Consider the following 15,957-nt stretch of genomic DNA (forward strand, 5'->3'; position numbering starts at 1 on the left):
CCCAGAGCCTTTTCTCCTTCAATTATAGGGATCAGTCAATATGGTTTCTTTAGGGAAAGAATAATTACTTGCATTTCTGCTTATCAAGACTTTATTAAAATAGATCTATTTATACCACTCCAGAGACTTTGGGAATTGATAACTATATTGTTAAGGACAGATTATTTTATGAGTCCATCGCATAACATGGGAATTCTTTAAACATCTTTTCCACCAGGACGCTAAGGCATTGAAACAGAATATTCAGGAAAGAGATGTGAAAAGGCACAGGCAGCTGACTTTGCTTCCATTGCCAAAGCCTAGACAACTTGAATTCTGACATCTGTTCATATCATGGGAGAAAGCTGAGACCCAAAAGCTGAAGTACAGACAAATGAGTTCTCTACAGAAGTAAGCTTTCCATGCAAAAAGTGAAACAAGTTACTTGGAAAAAATCTTTACATTTAGTTGAAATATGCGTAAAACTCACTGACACAGTAGGTTAAATGGAGGAATTAAAGCAAGAATAATATTAATTATACAACTACATTTTTTCACAAGGAAGATAGTATATGTAACACATTTGAGAATACACACAGATACTAATTTTTAATCTTTATTTTAAAATTTCCAAAAATTTAAGTATGACCCTTTAGAAAAACCTTCCAGAAAACATCAGTTTGAGCATTAGTTAACAAGAAGACAGTGCACACGTGTCCCAGAGCACAACAGCTGGTTGTAGTATATTCTTCCCTTTTAGTTAACTAGTAAACCAGGCACAACCCCTGCCACCACTTCCTGAAACAACATTAACAGTACTTAAATGGGTAGCATGTTTTATACTAAATAAACCACTATAATAGATTGTATTATCATTTCTACATTGAGCCTGTAACTTTTCTCTAGCAAAACTGAAATACCATTTAAGAATTCTTTTAGGTAAGTAGGAAGCTCTTAAAGCAGAAAAATCATCTTTGCAAGTCACAGAACTAACATGTATCATATTGAACAGATGAATGCCTGGCTGTATAGCTGGTACTATACTCAAGGTTTTAGCTTCTATAATCATGGATCTACCTGTGAGAAGCCAGGTTTTTTGGGAGCTGATGGGATTCACCTGACCAAGTTGGCAAGCCTCTTTGCCAACAAGCTGGCCAGACATGTAAGTAGGGCTTTAATCTAGACTCAGTGGCAGAAGGGGATGGAGTTTTGAGCAACACAGAAGAGCCAGAGGCTGCTGATGCATTAGGAACCAACAGGGCAACACCTGTGAAATGCTGCAAAGGAACTAGGGCTTGTTCCTCTAAAAAGGTGAAATGGTCAACAGCACAGCTGAAGTGCCTCCACACGAATGCACACAGCACGGATAACAAACAGGAGTTGGAAGCCACTGTGCAGCTAGAAAGCTGTGATCTAATTGTTATCACTGAAACATGGTGGGATGAATCACATGACTGGAGCACTGCAGTCAATGGCTATGAACTGTTCAGAAGGGACAGGCAAGGAAGAAAAGGTGGGGGGGAGTTGGCCCACTACGTAAAAAAAAAAAACAAACCAAAAAAGAAACCAAAAAAGAAAGTGGATTGACTGCACAGAGCTGTGTTTGAAAAACAGTGATGAACAGGTTGAGAGCTTATGGGTGAAAAATCAGAGGTCAAGCCAACAAAGGAAAGAGGCCACCTGATCAAGAGGATGCTCCCGAAGCATTCTTACTTCAACTACAGGAAGCATCATGCTTACAGGCTCTGATCCTGCTGGGGTACTTCAGTCACCCCCAAATGATGCATCTTTACTGTTATTTACTATATAATACTCTATAAGTCTATCTACTTCTTAGCTTTTAAACAGTCTTTCTCCCCACATCATTTGTTAGTTCAAAAATCTACCGAAAGATTTGAGTAGCTATAAACACTATCTTTCTGAACCCTTTCTTACTCTCTATTATTTTGAGCTCTGCTGTACATGATGTCTTTTTTAAATCATGGCTTCTCAAAAAAAAAAAAGTTAGTTTCAATCTTTTTGCATTAGTTTTAAGAGCAAAAATATAAAAATTTACTATTCCCAAATGTTGCAGGTGCACATCAACATCATTACCTTCAATGTATTTTTAGGTTTTCAAGCCATCATCACCTCATAGCAGCACTTACTTATCACTTTCCTGATTTGCATGTTCTAGAGAGAGTCTCATAAGCTGAGAAGGTTGAGATTTTGTGAATCTCTTCAAGTGTCATGAAATATACCCACTCCAAGGAGGATTCCAACACAGATCTTCAAGAAAATGAAGTCTGAAACTATGAAATATAGAATGGACCAAAAGCAACTCTTCTTTCTACTGATTTGCAGCAATTCTTTCACATTTGCTCTATAGTATTTATTTCACACCCCACTTCCAGAGGCTTGTGTTTTCCTCACACCTGCTCTCTTCCAAACATTCCTCTTTCAATGCTCCTTCCCCTATTAGTTCTACAGAAAAACATTTTGATTCCATAAAGAATATCTATTTTCCTCATACATACAAGTATCTTGGAAGAGAAATGAAAAAATAATATTTAGGTTGTTGATCCAAAATTTAAACAACAATAAAGAAAAAGTTAGAACCAAAAGACCATAGTTGCTTTCTTTGAAGTCGCAAGCAGAATGTGGGACTGGCATCATCTCAAATGCAGTCATACCACAAAAATATTAAAATAAAGCTTTGGAACATAGCAGTGCTAAAATGACTCAGAGTTACTCAAATTAGTTTGCTCCATATATAATACACCTACTTTTCTTCTGAAGTCACACCTTACCTTTGCTTCCATACTGTTCTGGTGGCAGGTCATAAGGTACAGGAAAATATATTGCTGAATCGTTATTTTCTGAAAGCATCTTCCCTCTCACATGAAAGTAACCTTTGTCAAATCCCTATGAAGAAAGGAAAACATACAGAAAAAAGACTTATCAGTTTTAGGGGAAAAAACCAAACCTAATCCACAATAGATTCTTTCTCAATAGGAGTTATTTTAATAAACAAAATGTTTTGCCTCCATTACTGAGATTAGATATTTCCTAATGCACCTTCCTGTCTTAAGAACTCAGCTTCTCTTACAACTATTTCAGGCTCTTCTTCTTTTGCATTCATTGGCTTGGCCCCACAGGTAGGTCCACATTGGATATACTCTACCTTCTCAGTCCCTTACACATATACCAATCTATTTCCATGTTCACTAGGTAAACACGCTTGTGGCCTTGCTTGTGTGAGCAATTCTATCCAAATCGCCTAAGGTCTTTGCTAGTACCATATGGGCAGCACACCCCAATACAATGAGATGTTGCTTCTTTTGCATAAATGCTTATGGACATTGGAACCAAATTTTTAATAATTAAACAAAATACTAACACCTCTGGTATTTAATATTCAACTAAGGGGAAAAGCTTTAAAATTTTTCTCTTTGCTGTTTAGCTTCATTCTGACCATATTAGTTAGACATTCAGTGTGTTTCATGAACTGAATTAAAATTCAACTTGTGATACAGAAACAAGTCTACAAACTATACTTTTCAGATATCTTGGGTAACGCTATCCACGTACATTAAAACAATTTAATGAAGATTTGAAACTTCTTGCATAAAAGTTTCAAAGACTACACTCATATTAGAATGACAGTGGATTTCAAACAAGATTAAGGACTACAGAAAAAACTCCTATAACACAATACAATGGCAGACAGATTTAAAGCGATTCAGGTAACTTTGGCAGATGATACTGCTTAGCCACATCTCCAGAGAAATTGGATCCCATTCATCAACTGTAATGAGTTATACCAAAGCAAATTTCTAATACTGAGACTTCCAATAGCCTATTGTCAGTGAAGTACAATTTGATTAGAACAGGCTAAAAGTTTAAAGGCTATCAAGCTTTTATTATTAATTTCTGAAGACATTACTGGACAACTGTATTTTTCTTTCTAAAATCATATAATACTTTGAGTTGGAAGGAACTTTTAAAGGTCATCTAGTCCTACATCCCTGCCATGAGCAGGGACATCTTCAACTAGATGAGGTTGCTGAGCCCCATCCAGCCCGGCCTTGAATGTTTGCAGGGATGGGGCATCTACCACCTCTTTGGGCAACCTGTGCCAGTGTTTCACCACCCTCATTGTAAAAAAATGTCTTCCTTGTATCTAGTCTGAATCTACACTCTTTTAGTTTAAACCAATTACCCCTTGTCCTATTGCTACAGGCCCTGCTAAAAAGTCTGTCCCCATCTTTCTTATAAGCCCCCTTTAAGTACTGAAAGGCTGCAATAAGGTCTCCCTGGAGCCTTGTCTTCTCCAGGCTGAACAACCCCAACTCTCTCAGGGTTTCCTCATAGATAAGGTGTTCCATCCCTCTGATCATTTTTGTGGCCCTCCTCTGGACCTGCTCCAACAGGTCCATGTCTTTCCTGTGCTGAGGACTCCAGAGCTGGACGCTGTACTCCAGGTGGGGTCTCACCAGAGTGGAGCAGAGGGGCAGAATCACTTTCTTTGACCTGCTGGCCATACGTTTTATGCAGCCCAGGATACAGCTGGCTTGCTGGGCTGCAAGTGCATATTGCCAGCTCCTGTCTGAATATTAACTTATGCATTATCCAAGCTGTAGGATCCATCTGTCCAAGTTTTACTGGAGTACTGTTTTGTGATAGTACAAGCAAGCTTCTTAATTACCACTAAATAATCCCATTTTATTCAAACATACATGTTGGCTGAATTGATAGTCCCATCTATATACAGTACTTCTACAATACTAAGTTCTTCTTTACTGAAGTTTTACTTCATCAAATGGTAGCACTGTAAGTTGGAGAAAGCAACATTCATATGACCACACAGAGCATGGGATACAAAGCAGCCTTACACCTTTTTCTTTAATATTCAAGAAGCATAGTAACAGAGAAAAGGGAGAGCTGCCAAAGACAGTGTCAAGCGGTATTACAGCAGTTCTAGCAAGTCAGTTCAAGAAACTCCTTTAGCATATAGATGCTTCTTTCGTCTCATGACCCAAAGTAACAGGAAACTACGAGTTATGATCTAAGAAACATTACGTATTATTTCAAAGACTAGCTAAAAGCCACTGCCTTTTAAATGAAAGAACAGGAGAAACAAACAAACAAGGTCCATGATGAAGAACACCAAAGTCATATAGCTGTTGCCTGGCACCATCCAAGTTTGAAATTTGTATAACCATTGCTATCAAAGCACATAGTGTAGAATACCACTTACTTAGGCCTCTACATACATACATAGTAATCTCAGTTAATTCAAGTATCAAGAGCTATGCCACATGTATTCCACACTGAAGTTCATAACAGTGGGTGCTTTTCACAAAACATAAAAGAAAAAAGCACCACTTGTAGGACATTTTAAATCTCATTTTCTTTCCTGTTAGCCATCTTTTTTTCAGCCCAGTAATGTTTCCATTTCTGCTTCATTTCTTCTACCCTCCATTCCCCGTTATTACTTCAGTGTGTTTCTTTTCAGGCATTTTGCTTCCTTCTCTTGTTCTACGCCTTTGCTTTCCTCTTCATTCTTCCTCAGTAGCCACCAGTTATATTTTCCTCTCCTTTAAGAATCTTATGTCTTCTCTGATACTGTCCTCCAAGCCCACTGGACTCCATCAGTTGATTCCCAAATTATTTTATTTGTCTGTCAATTTAACCTGTAGAGATCTTCCATTCAGGAAATACTAATCTAGGAAAAGATACTTAGTTTTCCTCATAACATCCTGGAGTAAGGGTCTGGGTTATAGCATACATTCTTTAATAGAGCTCTCTGAGAAGATTCACATGCTTTTAAAAGTAACTCTCATGTCTATCTTCACACAGAAATTGAAATGTCATACATTTTGTCTGTTTTGAGCATTTCCTGAACGTTGACAGCTCTCATCGTTGTTTCCAAAAAACAAACCAGCAGGATTGTGCCTTGTCCTAGTTTCAGCTGGAATAGAGTTAACTGTTTTCCTAGTAGCTGGTACGGTGCTATGTTTTGAGTTCAGTATGTGAAGAATGTTGATAACACACTGATGTTTTCAGTTGCTGCTAGTAGTGTTTAGACTAATGTCAAGGATTTTTCAGCTTCTCATGCCCAGCCAGCGAGAAAGCTGGAGGGGCACAAGAAGTTGGAAGGGGACACAGCCAGGGCACCTGACCCAAACTGGCCAACAGGGTATTCCAGACCATGGGACGTCCCATCTAGTATAGGAACTGGGGAGTGGGGGCGGGGAATCGCCACTGGGGGACTAGCTGGGCGCCAGTCGGCGGGTGGTGAGCAATTGCACTGCGCATCATTTGTACATTCCAATCCTTTCATTATTGCTGTTGTCATTTTATTAGTGTTATTATCATTATTCGTTTCTTCTTATCTGTTCTATTAAACTGTTCTTATCTCAACCTATGGGTTTTGCTTCTTTTTCCCGATTTTCTCCCCCATCCCACTGGGTGGGGGGGGAATGAGTGAGCGGCTGCATGGTGCTTAGTTGCTGGCTGGGGTTAAACCACAACATGCCTAAAAAAATTCTGCCTGTCTTTTAAATTTTCCTCAGCCATATTCTATTCTTTCAGAATTTTTCCCTCTGCAGCTATATTTTGTTCTTCAACTACTGTTCACAGCAATACATTTTGAAATTTTAAGAGATACATTTCTCAGTTGGGAAAGCCTATTTTTTTAGATACTGTTGTGGGTTCTATTAGTGCCTTACCATCATACAGTGTAAAAGTAGGCATTGGGAAGAAGAATGGGAGAAGGAAGTAGAACAGCTTTTAAAATTCTGCTTTCCAACCTTTTTTTACCCCAAACACAAGGCAGATTGGAGACTATAAAAAAAACCCATCACATAAGACAGAGGTAAGAATTGCCATCCCTACTTAAGTAGGAATTAACACTGATATCACTACAGTATTTTGATACTACTGAAGTAACTCCTGCAGGAGACAGCTGATTATTCCACTGGATGATTATGGGACTATCCTTTCCCACGTCAGTAAACAGAAAAAAAGCTTGCTCTTCGGCAAAACTATTTAAAAACTCACTAGTATAGGCACTTAAGAATTAAGGATGCACACAAACTTTACAGTGACCATGCTCCTCTGGCCAGGAGAATATACAATGAAATCCTTACTCAACATTGAGGCATATTTATTCAAACCAGAGCTTTACTCAACTGTGTCAGAACATTTTTTTGTAAGAAGCACACAGTGACAAATTCAGGTATCTAAACCCAAAGTTCCTTGGCTTGGAAAACATGCCTCAGGGTGTCTTTATCACTGGAGTTTGAAAACCTTGTAGCAGTTCTGTGAACAGTAAAAGCAGGGTTTAATTAACATCCTAAAGTCCACATATAAAATCTCAGTTTACCTACATTGTATTTATTTCCCCACCACCACTATTTCAAACAGGATAGAAGACTTCATCTGAAACTAGATAAATCAAAGAAGAAAGTGTTACTACATTACATTGGAAGTTAATGTTACAGTCAAAGAGTTTAACCTACTTTTAGTTCTGGTCTAAGTTAAGCTATGACTGAAGGTGCTTGGTTCAGTTGTTTGAACTCAGCAAAAATTTAAGCAGTTCAGTTCTGATGACACACACATAATGGATGGCTGCTCTCTAATCCAGATTCAGCTCATACACCCATCCCCACAGGCAACTAACTATAAGACAGTATTTTGCTCATTACCAGTGAGTATTCACCAAACACAGAGTTTCAGAATCTGAAGTACTATTGTTAGTTGTCTGTGACTGATTATCTAGATACAATTGTAGCATCTGATAGTACTAGGTAGGCAATCATGGGTAAGTTCTCAGTTTAATAGCAACTACTATATTTCTCTGAGTTTATATTTCCAAAAGCTGACTGGCTAGTACCACATTCTTCAACAGACCTTTTAGAAGATTTAAGTATTCCACAAACTTTTATACCATTTTACAGGTCAAGCTCCATTTATCTTACAACCTTATGAGACACGGAAGCTGTGAGGAGGAACTATTTAGTTAAAAAGCTTTCCATTAGACACTTTCAGGATTTTTCAAACAAAATAATTACTGCAACATGCTTCCCAGAAGTCCATATTGTTAGGCGATGTTTCAACATGTTTTACATGTTAAACATGTAACTTATTTCAGTCTCTAGAAAGGAATCCCCAGCAGCTGAAAAAGCAAGCTGAACATGAGTGAGAGTGAAGACGTAGGAGGTGAGAAAGAAATGAAGATAGAAAGGGAAATGCAGTTCAAACACAGGACACTATCTTTTGTATAAACATTATTTTTTAATCAAGAGAAGCTTGGGATCTAATGTCAGCATCAGCTGATTTTTCCCTAAACACTAAAATTGCAAATGATGACAGCTGCTGCTCTGTTGAGAACAACCATTCAACATATTTCTGAGAGTCTGCATTAGCACACCAGGCCAAGACCCAACCCCAAAGCATAACTTCTGGAAGCATTTTAAAAACCAGACAAAAACTGGCAGTCAACAGTTGGCAAGTGAGGAATGATCCACTTCCAAATTTGTATTCAGCAGAAAATAGAAAGCCCAAACCACAGAGCTAATGGAGTTTTTAAGATTAGGAATATTATATGTGTGCTATGTGAGTGCACCAGGGTAGTGTGGCCGAGCGGTCTAAGGCGCTGGATTAAGGCTCCAGTCTCTTCGGGGGCGTGGGTTCGAATCCCACCGCTGCCAAGAATGTTTTAACAGTTGGACTCTATGATCTTCAAGGTCTTTTCCAACCTAAACAATTCTATGATTCTAAGTCTTAACTTCTACCAGAATAAGTGTCATTAACTTTGTGATCAAACTGCATGAAACAACCTGAAGAAACAGAACTATCAGAAATTGGCAGTATTAAATTGGCATTCCAGTAGCTAGAGTGTGCCGAGTCTCTTGAGGCCCAGGAATGCTCATTTATGTTTCAAAGCACTTCATCTAGCTTGTATTCTGTATATTTTTAATTGCAAACAAACTTTAGAAAATTCAGTTTCTAAATGTTAGTCGATCCCTAGTTCTCCATTATCTTCACCTAAAACCACTCTGCCACATATGTTAAAACCACATTGAACAAACAACAGTCTTGACAACCAGACTAAGTTATCAAAGAAGGACTTTTTATACAGTTAACTGCAGGGCATATACGCAAGAGATTCACAAGCTAAGCATTGCAACTTGAGTATCAGATGACTGCATGTACATAAGGCAAGTATTAATATTTGTCTCTCCGACTATCTCCTCGTTATCAGGTGACTCCACAGGCACTTCCCAGTGAGGAAAGGAAAGACAGCTGCAGTCCCTCTCCCCATTTTGCTCCCATATACACCATATCATGTGACTACTGACAGGTGACTTAATTTTGACAACTGGCAACCAGAAAAAAACAAGTATCAATATTTAGGAAACTGGGAGGAAACTAATATGTATTAAATGTTACATTCTTGCAAGTTTTAGATGAGCTTGAATTAAGTTGTGTTCTCAGAGTTCTGAAACTCAAACATAAGATTATCTCATGCACACTTTAGATTTTAGTCCAGCCACCTGTATAGGACCACATATTTCCTTGCTTTCTGTAATTTATGTAGGACAAGTAAGAGCTCAGAGGGCTGCAGAGAAAGCATTGTACTTACACAAAGCATCTTTGCATTGCATATGTTTTAATTACACTACTCAACAAAATCAAACTGAACTTTATCATGAAGTATGATATATTAGAATTGTGCTTCTCATGTGTACACACTTCTGTCAATTCCAGATGAACAACTTTGTCTTTCAACAAGTGAATGACAATCAGAGGCTAACCTATTACATACTATTTTGTAAAAAAAATACAGCAGGCCAAACAGACTCAGTAACTGAGGAGAACCTTGAGAACATCATTGTGTCACAGATTTATATCTGGATCTGTTTCTCCAGATTTATACTTGCATCTCACATGCACCTTTGTCCCTCCACTCACTACTGTCCCACCTCAAATGATACAGAAGAAAAAAAAAAAGAGAGAAAAACAGTAAGAACAATCAATCTCCACCCTAGGAGCAACTGAGCAGGCTAAGGACTCTTCAGCCTAGAAACAGGTAAAGGTGTATAGAAAGAGTAGTATGGAAAAGGTGAATAGAGATCACATGGTTATTGCATCTTTCAATGCAAGATGAAACATCAGATGAAACTAATTTTCAGAACACTGTGCTTCATGTGATGTTAAGTTGTGGAACTCGGCCAGAGCAGGTGTGAATGCTAGAAGCTTATAGGCATTTAAGAGAAGACAAGAGATGCTCACAGAAGAGGCTATAGCCTCCGAGTCAAGAAATCTTCAGGGATAAACTACTACATACATGCCTGACCATTATAGTTTTCCATATGCGTCTGCTTTTGGCCACTGAGAGTTTTGAGATGTTCCTTTGATATGACAAAGTAAAGCCTTCTACTCCCCCAACAGTGGCTACTGTAAAGTAACCAGTGTGACAAAAAGGGAAATATCTGGGGACTTGGCTCTACCATTTATAGTGCACAACACATTTTCCTCAGTCGGGTCCTAGCCATTTACACCTATTTTCATCCAAAACCTCAATGATCAGCCTTTTCCACAGGCTCTGGTTCCAAAACCAGGCCAAAAGGTTATCTCAATGTGATCCTACACTCACCTCTGTGCTGTCTGCCACCTTGAACTTGCTTCTTCCTAATTCTTCCTTGCATCAGCACTCACCTGATCATGTTGAGCTGGTGCATGGAAAACCACTTTGAAAACTTGTGCAATTTGGTTTTGGCCAGTCTGAGCTGGTTTAAACCACAAGGAATCCACTGAGCACCAGTGCCAGTACAACTAAGGGAGTGAAGACAGCCACAGACAGGCTACTATAATGGTGGGGCCAACTGATGATGTAGTTCAACATATTAAGCTAATCTACTACTTTGATGTGTTTGAGAAGCCAGATTCCAGCCTATCTTATCAGGCGGTTAAATCTCTAAGAGACTAATCTGCTGAGTCAGACAGGTACAGCAACCTACTTGTCACCAGAATATGATCTTGAGTTACAGCAAAGCTTCACTATGTATTATTCTTCCTAGGCTGAGAGCCTAAGCCTGCAGCAGTTATAGGTTTAAAGAGAGGCCTTAAACAAAAATGACTGACACATCCCAAGATTGTCAGCATCCTTTCTGCAACTCTGAACTTGCCCTACAACTACTCAGTGAGATCAAGATCTTGGCCAGGTTTGTGTGAGTAACTTTTGTTGTTTTGATCTGCTGTATGTATAGAAATTAGATTAATTTACTCTGAGTAACTAACTACTTCAATTCCTGCTGAAGGCTCCTTTTTTACTGCATAGTTACAAAATTTCCATAGACTTTGATGACAAAGGATGGCCCAAGAAACAAAATTCTCATCTCTAAAGGTTAACGACACCTTTGAAATAAATGATTTTTGACAAATGGAGATCCCAAGGGTCAGATCCTATCACTTGGAAATCTGCTGCAGTGTATCATTAGACTGAAACACAGCCTTAGAGCAAGTTATGGATACTAAATTAAAACTCATTTGAAGATATTCAGAACCATCTTCTAGAAATGCTGACTCCTAAAGCTGCATAAAGGAAAACCTTTGCCAAAAGCATTGGTTTCCACTAAAACGTTACAAATGTATTTAATTCATGAAAGGCATGTTGCTGTAATGACAGCAGCTTCTACAGATATGCCTGAGGAAGGCTTAAACTAATGTGGACACTGCTAGCACAGTATAACATGATACTTACCTTGCCTGCGTATTAGCTCCAGTTCTTGGACAGTTTTGCCAATTTGTACTGAACTCTACTGCTATAACCATCAACTGGCAATTCTCAAGAAACATCTTGTGTGCATTAAGCTATTTTTGGTTTTCAGATACGAGACTGCATTATGCATGCATCATAAGGATAAATTTATACTGCAGAAAAAAATCAGCCCTTCAAATCCTTGATGACTACGGTTAAATTTGTTTCCAGCAGCACTTATTCACTTGTTGGTAGTAACTCATCTTCCTGATATGTATGTTTCTGCACTTTCTGAAAAGCCATTTGGTTCCCTAACAACCCCTCTACTCCTTCCCCAAAGCAGCTTACTTCCACTTCTATAACCATGTTAGGAGTACAAGTGAAAGTTCAGTTTTGAAAACACTGGCCCCTAGCTTTTGCATTGGACACTGACTATATTAAATATAAGTTGTGTTTATTTTCAACTTTAAAAAGAAATCACAAAGCAGCATAGAAACTGTATTTTTCATGACAGTTTTGTTCTTATTAAGAGAGAAGGTGGACACTCCCAAGATGAAAACTAGAATTTCATTACTGCTGTAAAGTTGACAGTTACGCAGGTGTTAGATAAGACAGCACAGTAACACTGTTACAGTCTCAAAGCCTGAAATCTTTTTCTAGGGGACAGTCACAACAATCAGATAGCAGGGAGCAGTGGAGTAGATGGGCAGTGGACAAATCCTACTTCTCTAATTAATCAGATATTACCTTGCAGGCATACTATACAAGAATACAGTTCCTGATCCCAGTGTATGAAACATTAATTCTCCCGCCTTTTTGCTACTACAAACATTAAAAACAAAATAAACATTTTTCATCTTTTTACTGAATGGTCAAATTTTCAGCAGTGACTCTTCTGCACTGCAGAAGTTTTCACACTGCTTGCTGCTTCAAGGAATGTCAAAATAACATAGACCTATATAGCAATAGGTGAATTTGATCTTTTCTTGAAAATAGTGGGGACTGGAGCCAGAATACCCTGACTGCCTTTTCCAAAGGGCTGATCAAAAGGAAAAAACACAATGCCGAGTCAACAACTCTTACACATTTAAAAAAACAAGTGTTCTCTGGGGTTCATTTCATAAACAAATTTAGAGTGTGCATATGAATATAGAATGCAGCAAAAATTGCTGAAAAGCCTTTAAGATTCAAAGCAATGCATCCCCCCTCCCACACCAAGCGGAATTATCTCTAGTCCCTAAACAGAGGTTTGGCAGAGGGAGAAAAGAGGTCAAATTTTTGCAGTGTTTCAGTGAAACCTTTCCTCTCATGAGAGCAGCCCCAGCCAATATCTTTTTTGCCTCTCACCCTGATGACCACAAGGCTTGAGCTTCATTAGGAACTGTTTACCCAAGAGTATTTAGCAAACCTGTTCTTTCCAGTTGTCATTACTAGTAGAGTACTCACACTGGATTTATAGCAGAATCTATCTCTAACTTTTGTGTAAACAGGCCTGCAGGCGTCTGCTAAAGGCTGGAGCAGATGCTTAATAAGTATCCAGTGTGCTCTTAATCATCAGTAAACTTAGCTTAGACACTGCATTTAAATTCTGGTTATTTTGATGCAACACAAGAATAAAAACACTTCATTTCTAATAATAAGAAATAATAAGCTAAGACTGGGCTGTGAGCAGAAACAAAAACATTAATAATTTTGGTCTAAACAAACACCCAGAATGATGAAAAAGTCATTAACAGCAGGAAGTTCTAACTAGCTGGCAAAGAAGGTAAAGTTGAACCTTGGAAAATTTCAGCAATCTGAAGTTACAAGTGGCTCAGAACCTTTTGTATTTCTGATAAACTAAATGGTCCTGAACAGATAACTCTGTTCATCAAATTGAAGTCTGATTTTAGAATGAAACGTGAGTTATAGAAAAACTTCACAAGAATCAGATCAAAGGCATTAAGACGTACAATATTAGGTGCAAGGAAGAAAATTCATAAGTTTTGGCCCTCTGAAAAGTGTTCTGGTGATCCCCCCCCCCCCCCCCCCCCCCAAGCAAAAAATCCTGTGTAGAACACAAGACTCAAGAGGGAATGCAAGCCAAATGTTTTCACAGGGATTTTTCTCTGGGGTTTGTTTTTTTTGGTTTTTTTTGTCTGGTTGGTTTTGTTTTGTTTGTTTGGGTTTAAGTGAAAATTTTGCAGATTGCTCAGATCTGAAACAGGTATGGTCACTCTTGGCAAAAAGACTAACTCAATTATTCCTGATTTTCTATCCATTTGAAGTATGTTTTCCAAAACTAGCAATGCATGGAAAAGGCCAGAGTCAGAACAGGAATATTCAAATTATGTAAAATGACTGCACAATCTGGTGATCAGTTATGTTCATACAAAAAACTTCATTCACTAAGTAGAATCATACCAATACCAAATGTAAATTCTTTGCTCAGCAGCATGTGGAGATAACAGCCACCTCCTTAGAACATTATTGTATCCCTTGAGGTCAGTTGCTGTTAAAAGTAAAATTTTTTTGCACAATTTTTTGCCCAACACTTCATTATTCTGTTATTAATAGTTGTTTATGCAAGTGATGGGTTTTGGTGGTTTTTTTTTTTTGTTAGTTTGGGTTTTTTTAAGATTGCAGTGATATCAAAACCAATGCTTCCTACTATAGGAGGGTTGTAGGATTTTTCTTGTTTCAGTCTAATCAACACATTTTCTCTAAAAGTTTTCTTCCACATAACCATGCTGGAGAACAATGTCTGAGATTGGTCTCTCATATTGTGAACTTTAGAGACACACTGCTAGGTAAACTCCTTAATAAATGTCAAGTGAGATCTAGTTCTTTAGCTACAGCCAGAAACCATCAATCTTAATATTGCTATCTTAGGAGACTATAAATATATAGTTATGGTAGGTAAACATTTTTATGATGTCATAGTATTAGTAAATATTCATTTGGAACTACATTACTAATCAACAGAAATGATGAAACATTATGTGAACAGCTGTGAACATTATATAGGAAAGATGTATACTTCATCAGAAAAGTATTTCTAAGGACTTTTAGCATACAAATGCTTTTTCAGAGAAACTTGCAATTTCTTCTCTCAAAAAGAAGAAATTTCACACAGGAAGGAGTTTGAATGGTTTCTGATCATAGACTAACTGATGTTGATAACATTTTGGTACTAATAGGTTCACTAGAGAGAAAGAGGAATCAACAACAGGAACAAGAAACTCTCATCTCCCCACTGCCAGGCAGTAGTTCTAAATAAGACAAAAAACAATCTGAAGAAAAAAGCAAAGCTTTTTTTCTTAAATACAATGCAGAATTAATGCACAATTAAGTCACAGGACTCTCTACCACAGGATTCTGTAGAGGGCTAAAAACCAGCAAGAGTAGTTCAATAAGGAATGTGATGTGTTAAAAGAATAAGAGAATAACCGAGTGGCTACTAACCATCATGGTCTGGATACAATTTTCCTCCTGGAAAGCCTTTAAAATAAATCACAGGGAACACATACTAGAGATCACATACATACTGTTTATTGTGCTAATCCCCATGGCATCTGCTACAATTGCACTAAGACTAGACTACAAGGTAGATGGACCTCAGTTACCAGGAAAACATATCACATCTCCCAGTCCTCTGCTCCACATGCTAGAATAATAGTTATTTTGGGTCAAACTTGTCTTCTACATACCAAGACTGCTGTCACATTGGTTTGGAAGAACAATCCTTCAACTTTTAAACAGCCTTTTATGAAGATGTTCTTAGATTTGTATTGGAGATTTTTGAAGACATATTTGAAAACTTGTTCTCAAAGCAGAAAGTTTGAGAAGAGACAGTCACATGGCTTTGCAAATGCATTTCAGGGAAAGAGCAAGATCAGCCACCTTGTTTTTCAGGTTACAACCCATATGCACCACTTCAATGTGACTGTGCGCTTGCAGCCTACTTTTAAGAAGCACAGAAGAGATTTGATCATCCTTTCCAGCAACATTTAGTTATGTTACAATTTTAAAATATTATTGCCTTTCAGTAACACGACAAAAGTCACATCAATACCAAATCTGTACTTGCTGTGTAGGAAAACAGACTATTTCTATTTTAAAGAATACCTTGTATAAATTCCACTTGCTATTAGCTTTCTAAAAGAGAAACAGAACCTAGTAAGTAGATTATTCAGGCACATTTGTATTCATCAATATTTGCAGATTCTCAGCATATCCCATGACTTGTA

At 37.9% G+C, this 15,957-nt stretch overlaps 1 protein-coding gene and 1 non-coding gene across 4 annotated transcripts in view; one reads left to right on the top strand and one right to left on the bottom strand.

The window, feature by feature from the left end:
- Nucleotides 1-15,957, bottom strand: part of TDP1 (tyrosyl-DNA phosphodiesterase 1) — a 51,247-nt gene that overhangs the window by 8,754 nt on the left and 26,536 nt on the right. For all 3 annotated transcript variants that reach the window (XM_030040443.2, XM_030040454.2, XM_030040450.2), the window contains exon 15: nucleotides 2,769-2,883. In XM_030040443.2, coding sequence (XP_029896303.1) covers nucleotides 2,769-2,883 — 115 coding nt within the window. The remainder of the gene's footprint in view (nucleotides 1-2,768; nucleotides 2,884-15,957) is intronic.
- TRNAL-AAG lies at nucleotides 8,594-8,675 on the top strand. Its single transcript has one exon. It is a non-coding gene; the product is annotated as a tRNA-Leu (tRNA).

The sequence above is a fragment of the Aquila chrysaetos genome, chromosome 2 (genome assembly GCF_900496995.4).
Source record: "Aquila chrysaetos chrysaetos chromosome 2, bAquChr1.4, whole genome shotgun sequence".
Lineage (NCBI taxonomy): Eukaryota > Metazoa > Chordata > Aves > Accipitriformes > Accipitridae > Aquila > Aquila chrysaetos.